At 36.6% G+C, this 12,642-nt stretch overlaps 1 protein-coding gene across 2 annotated transcripts in view; it reads right to left on the bottom strand.

The window, feature by feature from the left end:
- Positions 1–12,642, bottom strand: part of SPPL2A (signal peptide peptidase like 2A) — a 57,806-nt gene that overhangs the window by 18,651 nt on the left and 26,513 nt on the right. Inside the window, exons 7-14 of one of the 2 annotated variants that reach the window (XM_059701453.1) lie at positions 11,761–11,857; positions 10,752–10,853; positions 9,509–9,590; positions 8,672–8,746; positions 2,801–2,857; positions 2,553–2,606; positions 2,006–2,108; positions 1,110–1,190 (exon numbers count right to left, since the gene is read on the bottom strand). In XM_059701453.1, the coding sequence (XP_059557436.1) occupies positions 1,110–1,190; positions 2,006–2,108; positions 2,553–2,606; positions 2,801–2,857; positions 8,672–8,746; positions 9,509–9,590; positions 10,752–10,853; positions 11,761–11,857 (651 nt within the window). The remainder of the gene's footprint in view (positions 1–1,109; positions 1,191–2,005; positions 2,109–2,552; positions 2,607–2,800; positions 2,858–8,671; positions 8,747–9,508; positions 9,591–10,751; positions 10,854–11,760; positions 11,858–12,642) is intronic. The other variant, XM_059701462.1, reaches the window with a different exon arrangement.

Genomic DNA, 12,642 nt, shown 5'->3' with positions numbered 1-12,642 from the left:
TTTCACAGGGGTCACCTAAGACCATCCTGCATATCAGATATTTACATTACGATTCATAACAGTAGCAACATTACAGTTATGAAGTAGCAAGGAAAATAATTTTATGGTTGGGTCACAACATGAGGAACTGTGTTTAAAGGGCCAGAAGGTTGAGAACCACTGCCTTAGAGAGTACACACTTCATGGCCTCAGATTGCTCTTCTTTTTTCGTTTTTTATCTCTTCATTCACTTGTTGTTTCTAGTTATCAGGGTACCTATTTCTAGCAACACCCTTCTCTACTGCCAACCTACACTTTTAATTTTCTAAATTTAATTTGATTGTGGAATGGAAAACCTTACTAGAACAGTACCTACTAGTAAATGGCTCTGGTGCAGGCCATTTACCTAAAAGAACTCTGGTGTATGGACTTTGATATACCTATTTGATATGTTCAGTAGTATTTTTGGCTCCCTTCCTGCTCCTATCTGTCCTCAACAATAGAAACAGAGCCCTAACTGGTTTGGCTCAGTGGATAGAGCGTCAGCCTGTGGACTGAAAGGTCCCAGGTTCGATTCCGGTCAAGGGCATGTACCTTGGTTGCAGGCACAACCCCAGTAGCGGGTGTGCAGGAGGCAGCTGATCAATGTTTCTCTCTCATTGATGTTTCTAACTATCCCTCTCCCTTATTCTCTGTAAAAAAAATCAATAAAACATATTAAAAAAACAAACAAACAATAGAAACAGAGAGATAAGTAACAACTACTTGCTGTCCTAGGTGAGATGTTATTGTGCCATAAGTTCATTTATATAAATACATAGTTATCCGTACAGTATTTTTTTAAAATCTAGTATTATATAATTTGACTACTTGTGTGCCAGTTGCTCTAATAAGTATTTTACATATAAAATGTAATGTTTTTCTTTCACATATAATTTCCTTGTTAAGCCTCAAAAACCTTGTGAAGTAGGTAGTAACATATAATTATTCCTTTTTGATGGGAAAAAATATTTGTCTTATTAGTTAGTGATGACGAATTAGAATTTAGAGCTCCTTATTTTTAGACCTCTACCTTTTCCTACATATAACACAATTCAACATAATAATAAAAAAAAACACAAAAAAGTTACCAATTGTGGAGGAGACATAGTATATAGAAGAAGAAGAACCAGTCTGCTCATCAAATCTTCTACAGTATGCAATCAACAGGCCTTAAAAGAAAAAACTCTCAGCGTTATTTTCTTAAAACCACCACCACAACTCATAACACAACACTGTTATATTTTCTCTCTACTTGGCTTTACTACGTAAATAAAATGTTTTTTTGGTGTCTGTGCGTATTTTTCATAAGAGCTAGTACTTTTTACCCATCCACAGGCACTTAGGACCCAGGGAAACGGTAAGAAACGTGAGGAAGGACAAAGTGTCAGCTAATTGAGAAATATTAATTACTTCTAAACTGTATTTTTAGTGGGCTAGGGTGAAGTTTATTCTACAGGTAGCCCAGTGAGGAAAATAATGCAGAGCTGCAATAACGGTCAGAGAAGACACGTTAAAAGCTCGTCAACTCCACCATATGCTATGCTATATGCTTTGTATTATAGTGCCCTATAGGGCAGTGTTTACTATGTTTCTAAATCATTTTTACTAAATCACTTTTCCTAAAACGTAACTATTATTTTAAAACAGAAGTAACAGAAATTATAATACATGTGGTATTATTGAATTAAATTTTTAAAAAGGGTTTTGAATATATTATACTTCCTTAAGGAAGAAGGTCAAACTGACCCTAGTTGCTTCCTCTAAGAGACTTTTTGAGCCATGGAAGATACACTTTGGTTGTTACCAACTGGGCTTTGTCTTCTACCACTCAAAATGCTTTTTTCTTTCTTTATCATTGATCCCAGCTCTAGCGATAGCCAAGAGATACTTAATACAGAGTAGGTAACTTTTAACAAATACTATACATCTGACAAATTGAAATGATCAGTATTTTTTACTGAAATTGTTACAAACAATTGCTTACCTGGTACAATAATGTCTCCAAAACCCAATATGGAAACTGGCATGGGGCATACACTCATTACTGAGAAATATGCCAGCTTTGGTACTTTGATGACTACTGGTAACTGTAATTATTTAAAAAAAAAGAAAAGAAAAAGGGTCACCAATAAACCCTCTTGGGAATTTTTACCCATACCTTTTAGAAAAGGAAGAATTAATATTAGAATGATTGTTTTAACATTTTAAAACTGACATTTAGAAGAACTTGAAATTAGAAAACATAAACTAGACACATATATATTCCGAATGTATAGGAAGCTTGAAAGAAAGAGATATGTAGTTCTGGAAAAAATGAAACACGTGTAGGGTTAACAGTATTACTTCTAGTATCCCCACATCTAACCTCTTTTCCATTTTTAGCAAAAATATGACTCAGGCCTTGAAACAGATTTTTTTTATTTTATTTTATTTTTTTTTTGGCAATCTGGATTGTTTTCCCCCAAAGAAGAGTCTTGTCTCAGAGGCTATAATTTAAAGTCCAATGAACATATCTGAAATACAATCCTTACTTTCTCATGGGGAGCTGAGGGTTGACCAGTGGCTTCCACCAAGTTTCCATCATTCTAGGATGAAACCCAAGTCAATAGGTATTTAATAATTTAGAATAACTAAGAAAAGGGCTATATTCTGTGAGAAATAAAGTTTTACAATACCTTAACATGCACGACATGACCAATTAATTACACAGGAGGGCAAATTATTAACTGGACACACATACATACAGTGGCAGCCAGTTCTGTTTAAATGCCATCGCTACCTTTTCATTATTTCCAAAAGGTCCAGCTGCAAGTTCAACCATGATACTCTCGCCGTTCTAAAATTGAGAAGATGAAAGAAATTGTCCAATCATTTAAAGAGAACAATCTGACAGTATTCAAGAATGATTTGGCCCTGTGGATTATGGCCTACCATAAATTGATTTTTTAAATGCACCATAAGCCCAGCTGCTGTTGCTCAATGGTTAGTGCCGACGTATGAACCATAGGTCAGTTTATTCCCGGTCAGGACACATGCCCAGGTAGCGGGCTCGATCCCCAGTAGGGGGCATGCAATGATTCTCTCTCATCATTGATATTTCTACCTTTCTCTCCCTCCCCCTTCCTCTCTGAAATCAATAAAAATATTTTAAAACTAAATAAATAAAATAAAATACTCCTTTTTTCCTAAAACAGTCTCTATAGATAAGTTGGAGTAATCAGAAACAAAATCCACCTAGCAACACTGTTCCACTTTATCAGAACTCAACAATTTTCAGAAACTGACAGATAAACCATATACAGCTTATTCAAGTGAAGCTTTGCACACTGGTTTGTATTGACAACCATATCTAGCATTTCTAATGGGCTATAAATTTTTCTGCTTTTAGTTATATTATGTCATATGTTATGTGTCCTTAGTCATTTTTAGTGATAACAATTAATGGGGACACAAGAAATATTTATTTTTTAATATTTAGATTTGTATTCAATATTGGTAACTTTATTTGAATAAATATACATTTGATCTCTGGCTACTCCCCACAATAACAAAACAATGAAGCCAACTCGAGAGACCCAGCCCTAAAGAACTTGAGATGCTTCTCTACCCTAACTGCTGTCCAATATCAGCCCTGCCTGCTTTTATGTCCCAATCAAAACTTTAACCTTAGCTGAGTTCTCTCCCTTGTGTCTGGCTCAGGCTTGTTATGTGGGCTCTGTGACGAGCTCATTAAAAAGTTACTTCCTGCCAGCCAAGTCTGCTGTGGAGAGGGGAAACATTCTGAGGTAGCGAGCTTCAGAATAGGTAGTGGGAAGGTAAATAAATGCTAAAGTTTAGAAAAATTGATTTACTAACTATAATATTTTACATGTGGGTGGGTGCAAAGGAGAAGTCACCGGAATGTTTTTAGGAGTACTTTGCTGATACCTGAGCTAAGTAGGAAGAAGGATAAAGTCCCGAGCTATAGAAATCTTTTCCTCATGTTAAGCTTTGGGTTACTGAAGGGTTAAGTTACAAAGTTTAGAAAAATAAACTAATATTTAATACAGTTCCTTACAGCAAACTCCCATCATGTGATTCAATTTTCAGTTAAAAGAGTTTGGCTTGTTTTCTAACTGTTATTTCAAACATTTAACTAAAGAACATCATTGATGGAGAACCAAGATGGCGGCATAGGTTAACGCAGGAGTTTGCTGCTTTGAACAACTACTTCAAAAGTGAAACCAAAAAACGGAAGGGACATCACCCAGAACCACAGGAACGCTGGCTGAGTGGAAGTCCTACAACTAGGAGGAAAGAGAAACGCATACGGACACTCAGAGGAGGTGCAGTGCTGAAGTCAAATTCTGAGGTGCGGAGTGCGCGGAGTGGGCTGGCGGCGGAGGGCGCGGTTGTTGTTTTCAATCGGGAGGGAGTCGCAGACTCTGAGCACCAGATCCGGGCGAGTCTTTAGGGACCCAGACTCAAACGGGAGAAGCGGGACTGTCTGGCTTCGGTCAGAGCGAGTGCAGCTTTCTCTCCCAGCTTTGCAGCGGGTGCTGGGACTCAGAGAGGCAGAGCCCCTGGGGACAGGACTGAGAGCCGCCATAACTGCTCTCTCCGGCCCACCCTGTTGATCCTGTGCGACCCACCCCGCCCAAGCCCAGCGCAGAACCATTTGCCGGATAGCCTCAGGCAAAGGCTAGATTAGCACCTCCCTAGAGGACAGAAGTTCTCTCACTGCTGACATAGCTGATTCTCATAGCCACTTGGCCTGGAGGTCAAACCCTCCCTGGAATTAGCTACAACAACCAAGATTTATCTATAAGACTGCGAACAAAGACCACTAGGGGGTGCACCAAGGAAGCATAACAAAATGCGGAGACAAAGAAACAGGACAAAATTGTCAATGGAAGAAATAGAGTTCAGAACCACACTTTTAAGGTCTCTCAAGAACTGTTTAGAAGCTGCCGATAAACTTAATGAGATCTACACGAAAACTAATAAGACCCTCGATCTTATATTGGGGAACCAACGAGAAATTAAGCACACACAGACTGAAATAACGAATATTATACAGACGCCCGACAGCAGACCAGAGGAGCGCAAGAATCAAGTCAATGATTTGAAATGCGAGGAAGCAAAAAACATCCAACCGGAAAAGCAAAATGAAAAAAGAATCCAAAAATGCGAGGATAGTGTAAGGAGCCTCTGGGACAGCTTCAAGCGTACCAACATCAGAATTATAGGGGTGCCAGAAGATGAGAGAGAGCAAGATATTGAAAACCTATTTGAAGAAATAATGACAGAAAACTTCCCCCACCTGGTGAAAGAAATGGACTTACAGGTCCAAGAAGCGCGGAGAACCCCAAGCAAAAGGAATCCAAAGAGGACCACACCAAGACACATCATAATTAAAATGCCAAGAGCAAAAGATAAAGAGAGAATCTTAAAAACAGCAAGAGAAAGAAACTCAGTTACCTACAAGGGAATACCCATACAACTGTCAGCTGATTTCTCAACAGAAACTTTGCAGGCCAGAAGGGAGTGGCAAGAAATATTCAAAGTGATGAATACCAAGAACCTACAACCAAGATTACTTTATCCAGCAAAGCTGTCATTCAGAATTGAAGGTCAGATAAAGAGCTTTACAGATAAGGAAAAGCTAAAGGAGTTCATCACCACCAAACCAGGATTATATGAAATGCTGAAAGGTATCCTTTAAGAAGAGGAAGAGGAAGAAAAAGGTAAAGATACAAATTATGAACAACAAATATGCATCTATCAACAAGTGAATCTAAGAATCAAGTGAATAAATAATCTGATGAACAGAATGAACTGTTGATTATAATAGAATCAGGGACATAGAAAGGGAATGGACTGACTATTCTTGGGGGGGAAAGGGGTGTGGGAGATGTGGGAAGAGACTGGACAAAAATTGTGCACCTATGGATGAGGACAGTGGGTGGGGAGTGAGGGCGGAGGGTGGGGCGGGAACTGGGAGGAGGATGAGTTATGGGGGGAAAAAAAAAAGGAACAAATGTAATAATCTGAACAATAAAGATTTAATTAAAAAAAAAAAAAAAAAAAGAACATCATTGATATCCTCTCAAACAGTCCAAGATATTTGAGTAACTACTATCTGCAAAATACTATAACAAAAACCATGGTGTATGAAATAAAAATGATGCCCTAGCCAGTTTGGCTCAGTGGACAGACTAGCATCAGCCCACAGACTGAAGGGTCCCAGATTCGACTTTGGTCAAGGGTACGTACTTCGGTTGCAGGCTCGATCCCCGGCCCTCATCAGGTTGCATGTGGGGAAGCAACCAATTGATGTGTCTCTCTCACATCAATGTTTCTCTCTCTCTCCCCCACCTGCCCCCCTCCCTTCCACTCTCTTTAAAAATCAATGGCAAAATATCCTCAGGAGAGGATTAACAACAAAAACGAAGATAGGCTCTTATTGTCAGTACTAAGAGACACTGGCCCTGCTAACTCATTAAAAGTTTACTAATACCAGGGTTGAGAACATGTTTAGATTGTCCAATATTCAATCCTTGAAATTTTCAGTGAGAACAACAAAAATAAGAAATTGCATATCTGATTTTGAGTTACCTACTAAAAGTAAGGTCTATAATTTTAATAAAAACAAACCAGACTGAGAAGACAGTGTTAAAGTAAATCTGTAACAGTGAACAGAGCAAAGAGCACTTCAATCTTTCCACCTGATCAGACTACTAAGAATTCCTAGTTGGTGGGAACTAAGATAGAAAAAAAGGAGATGAAGAATTCCCTAAGCACAGAAGAAAGAAAGAGGACTCAAAGACATTTTTATTATTACCCTATACTTTTAAAATTCAAAAACTCTTTATGTATAGAGATTGGAAATAGTTTGCTGGCAGACATGTTTGACATTTAAAAAGTGATACTAGTGTTAAAACAGAATGGAAAAATTATTTTAAAACAAGAATTTACATAGCTATAGCCACTGTAAAATTTATGTGTCATATGCTATGACGATCTGTTGACCTATGACAATGGCTTTATAGAGAGAATGGTTTACTTTCATTATGAGATCTCTGATGGAGTGCCTTACAGAAACATCTTATTGAACCAAATACATTGATACAAGCTAGGACAACTTTAGATAGAACTTTTAAAAAAATGCTTTAATAAGTTAACAATTTTTGTTATAATCCGTAATACTAGTTCTATGCTTTTGTGGGGTACTATTGCAAATAAAGTCAATTAGTCAAATGGCTCATCATCAAGGCACAGAAAGGTGCTAGTAAGATGGAGTAGTTGTGATTTGGGCCAATTTTAGCTCTCCAATGGGGCATAGGCTTGGCTTACGCCATTATAGCAAGTACCTACTAGAAGTGCAGAGTTTTACAGTGATTTTACAGATGGTAGGGGCTAAAGAATGGATAAAGAACTAATGGGGAAAAAAGTAGTGATTATAATATCAAATATTAAATATGTGAAAGTGACAAAGGATAAAGAGATGATAGAAAGTTACAAAGCAAGACACGAAATAAAATAGGGGAAGTGGGAGAATTAGACAATAATTTAAAATATATTCATGAGATAGAAATAGGGACAAAGTGGAAAAATTGGGCAAATAATGAAAGACTATCACATTCACCCAACACCTCCCCCTTATTCTGAGAACAGCACCTTCATTTTATTGAGAAGCTAGTGGCAGAGCTGCAAATAGATGACCTAGGAGATGCCAGTTATTATGATTCTAACATAATGGAAAAAGCCAGTCTGAGACCATGAACACATGGACAGAAGCAGAAAGGGAGCAGATGTAGGCCTGCGTCTAGTTTCTGCGGAGGCTAGCCCCATCTTGGCCTCTACACACAGCTTGGATAGACGGGACCTTTTTGGTACAGAAGGGTAGGTTGGGTTCTGTTAGTTGCAACCAAAAGAATTTTACTGGTGGAAGAGGGAGGATGAAATGCTAGTAATACGCCTTCACACAATGGATTAGGAAACTGAAGCACAAAGAGCTATCTGACTTATCCAGGGTTAAGGGTACACGTTAGGTCTTCAGATTTCCAGTGTGGTACTCTCAGATGACAGCTACAGAAATGGGAGTAGCAATGCCACATTTTCATTATTATTGTTGTCTATTTTATCTACGGCAAACATTTACTGTTTCACAATAAGAAAAGATACTTTAAAAAGGGTGGGAAGCAAATTTAGAGATATTCTCATATTTAAATCAGTCAGGAGACATTTTTTACTTAGCAGAATGGCTTAAAGGCTTGAAAAAAAATCCTCCATTAAAAGGCCAATTTTGCCCTGACCAGTTTGGCTCAGTGGCTAGAGCGTCGGCCTGTGGACGGAAGGGTCCCAGGTTCGATTCCGGTCAAGGGCATGTACCTTGGTTGCGGGCACATCCCCAGTGGGGGGTGTGCAGGAGGCAGCTGATGGATGTTTCTAACTCTCTATCTCTCTCTCTTCCTCCCTGTAAAAAATCAATAAAATATAAACAAACAAATAAATAAATAAATAAAAAATAAAAGGCCAATTTCAATGACAATTTTCTTAAAAGAGTTAGAACTCACTCAGGGTAAACATCTGCAAAACCAATAATCTAAGAGCAGGTTTAAGATTCTTGTCTTTTAGCATGTTTCTCATGGGTTTCAAAATATCATACCTTTGTGATGAATGGTGTTATGAAAACAAAGAACACATCATAGAGGAGGAGAAGGCCTAGAAGTATCACACATGACTGTTGAAAGAAACAAATTTAAAGGTCAAACTTCCCATATCTAAATTAAGAGATTATTTTTCAAGTTATAAATAAACATATGAACATACATTTGAACACTATTTTTAAAAGCATTAATGGTTATTACTATTTGTAGTTTTCTCTACAAACCCCATTAAAACTTCTATGTTCTTTATCCTATTCTTTTTTATATAAAAAAAGAATCACTGAATCAAAGAAATGTTCTTCCCTGATATTTAGTCCTGTAAGAATTTTATAAATTAGGCATATTATGTAAATGATTTTAAATATTTTAGCTAGCAAATCAGTAGTGACCTGGGCCTGGGGTTTAGGATTGATTGCAAAAGGCATGATAGAGCTTTTGGAGAGATGAGAAATGTTGTTTAACTTGATTGTGATGGTGGTTACAAAGTTATACATTTGTAAAATTTCAATAAACTTCACAGTTAAGATGGGTATAATTATATGTAAATTATACCTCAGTAAAGTTGTTTTAAAAAGAAAATACTATCGCCCTGGCCAGGGGGCTCAGTTGGTTGGAGCATCGTCCCACACACCAAAAGGCTGCAGGTTCAATTCCTGGTCAGGGCACATACCTAGGTTGCAGATTTGATCCCCAGTCGGGGCACATATGGGAGGCAACTGATTGATGTTTCTCTCACAATCGATGTTTCTCTCTCTTTCTCTCTCTCTAAAATCAATAATAATTTTAAAAACATAAAAAGAAACAATTACTTTAGCTGTCAGAGTAGTATACCTTACCTTGAAGTTGGGTAACTTCAGTGTTTTAATTAAATTCAGGCAGAAAGCAATCCCCAAGATATCCTGTAAAATCCAAGCCCACCTAAAATCAAAAGAAGTTACTCTATTATTTTATCCAGTTATTTTCAGATGGAACTTTCCTTTTCTTTTTTAAGTTTATTTTTTGTTGTTGACAGTATTTTCCCACCACTTCCCTCTCCACCCACCCCCCGCCCCACCCCAAGCCTTCACCACACTATTATCTGTGTCCATGAGCTGTGCAAATATGCATTAAGTCTTTGGTTAATCTTTTCCCATCCTCCCACCTCCCTCCCCTGTCAGTCTATTTCTCAGGTAGAACTTTTCAAAAGAATAGATCACTAAAGTAAAATTGTTCAATTGCTATGATTTGATTATTCAATAATCAAGCAGCAATTACAAAAATAAAATGAAAAACCTCTCCTATTTTTCATATTTAGTTATTTACTGCCTTAATAGAATAATTAATACTACTATAGTATCAAACATAAATGCATATTTATCTTTAATCTTTGAATTTATACATGTCTCCTTCTAGAAAGGTGGCGTATAACAAAGGATAGGTAACTTGAACATAAAGGAAATAAGAGCTGTGCAACATACTCTATCAGAAATGGATATGCATAATTCCCAAATGACTTTTCATACCTGAAGCTGCCTAAAATGTATGAACTTTCCTCCCAAATTTTAGGGTATTAAATCCTTTGGACTTTACTAATTTCATTAATAAAACACTAAAGAAACTTAAATATATATTTTTTCTGGTTATCCTTCCTGTAAATGGATGAATACCTATATATTTTTCTTATATTCCTTCTTTATTAAATAAGAGGTAGCCTACTCTAGTATACTTATATTTTCTTGCATTTTTTTCACTTAAAAATATATTATGGAAATGACTGCATATCAATTCATAGATATCTTCATTCTTTATAGTTGCACTGTACTCCATTGTATACTAAATTATGGCTACATCATAATTAAGCATATATGTAATTGTCTATTTCAGCTTAGATGTTTAAATTATGATTCATTATTTCCTTCTCTATATGACCTCAAATCCACTAATACGAAATCTGCTTATTTAACAAGTAACTTTTTTCAAGACTATGGTGTTCTGGGATAAAAGCAAAAACTTCCATAATAATCATAATGAATAATTATCAGGACAAGACATAGAATAATCCATCCGTAATCTAAAAGCAAATAAACTAAGTGCTTATACCTATCTTCATTTCTAAACACGGCCCAAACAGCAGCTATTGCTATGCACAGTCCAGAGAGAAAAATAAGTCTCACTTCAATGCTTTTGCCAGAACACACAATCCTAAAACGACAACAAAAGAAACACATGGAAATAGGTTAGTTTACCTTGCAGATGAAATAAAATGTTTATTTACTGTGAGAAATGACAAATATTAACCACAGTCACAAGAAAACTATTGCAATAACAATTTAAAAGTCTTGATTTTAAATAAAATGTAATAAAATAATAAAATGTTTATCAGTTCAATAGAACCTTCTGTGATGATACAAATATTCCATATTGGGACTCCAATATGGAATATATTTTATTTCTTTTTTTAAAATATATTTTATTGATTTTTTACAGAGAGGAAGGGAGAGGGATAGAGAGTTAGAAACATCGATGAGAGAGAAACATCGATCAGTTGCCTCCTGCACACCCCTTACTGGAGATATGCCCGCAACCAAGGTACATGCCCTTGACCGGAATTGAACCTGGGACCCTTGAGTCCGCAGGCCGACGCTCTATCCACTGAGCCAAACCGGTTAGGGCTATTTCTTTAAAAATATATTTTATTTCTTTAAAAAGAGATTTTTATTGATTTCAGAGAGAGGAAGGGAGAGGGAGAGAGAAACATTAATAATGAGAGAGAATCATTGATTGGCTGCCTCCTGGATGCTATCCACTGGGGATCGAGCCCACAACCTGGGCATGTGCCCAAACCGGGAATCAAACCATGACTTCTTGGTTCATAGGTTGACACTCAACCACTGAGCCACAGTGGCCTGGCCATGTGGCAATTTAGCACTTGAAATGTGGCTAATGAAACTGAGGAACTAAATTGTAATTTTACTTAATTTTAATTAATTTAAATTTAAATAGCCACATGTATACTAAACTGCACAGATTTAAAATAAGACTACTTTTTCTTGTATTGTTTTATATTACAAAAACCAACATTACAGGATGCCTCATAAGAGATACATACGTGCATTGTCCATATGGTATCTTACGAATTAGTGCAGCAAGACAGTTGTATAGACTCATTGCTGATGCTATGCAGAAAATTGCTATCATAACATAAACTAGGAGAAAACAAAACAAGACACTAAATTATATGAGAACAGAAAAAAATGTAACAAGAAAATATTTACACAGCAATATCAATTCTTTAGCTTTCTCATCGGATCATGATACTTTCAATGCACTGGCCATATTATGATCTGAATTGGTTACTAAACTGAAAATATTTACATCTTTTTTTTTTTAATATTTACATCTTGAGTTTTTAAGAGTAATTTGTGTTGTTTCAATTCCTTTATACATTGGAAGGATGATTGCTTAAAGGGTTGTGAAGCTGGCTCTCCATTTACTATCATTCAAACTGACATGTTTGTTAAAGATTTCTATGAAGGGAGTTGTACACATTTATGAGTATTTAATTTTAATGTAAGAAATAGAAGAATGAGTAAGTCATTATAAACACTTTTTAAAAATTAAATTAAAATTTTTTTATTGTCTCAAGTTTTACATATGTCTCTTTTTTCCCCGATTGACTCCCCCCACTCCCCTCAACCATTCCCACCCTGGGCAAGCCCCCACCACCCCAGTGTCTGTGTCCATTGGTTATGCTAATATGCATGCATACAAGTCCTTTGGTTGCTCTCTACACCCCCCCCCGCCCCCCACCTCCCCTGCCATTTGTCTCTGGATCTATTTTTGTTCATCAAATTATGTTGATCATTATATCCCATATGAGTGAGATCATGTGATATTTATCTTTCTCCAACTTGCTTATTTCGCTTAGCATAATGCTCTCCAGTTCCATCCGTACTGTTGCAAATGGTAAAATAGTTGCTTCTTTTTTATA

The sequence above is a fragment of the Myotis daubentonii genome, chromosome 1, assembly GCF_963259705.1.
Source record: "Myotis daubentonii chromosome 1, mMyoDau2.1, whole genome shotgun sequence".
Classification (NCBI taxonomy): domain Eukaryota; kingdom Metazoa; phylum Chordata; class Mammalia; order Chiroptera; family Vespertilionidae; genus Myotis; species Myotis daubentonii.
Note: the sequence above shows the minus strand (reverse complement) of the source record. Positions and strands in the feature narration are given on the sequence as shown.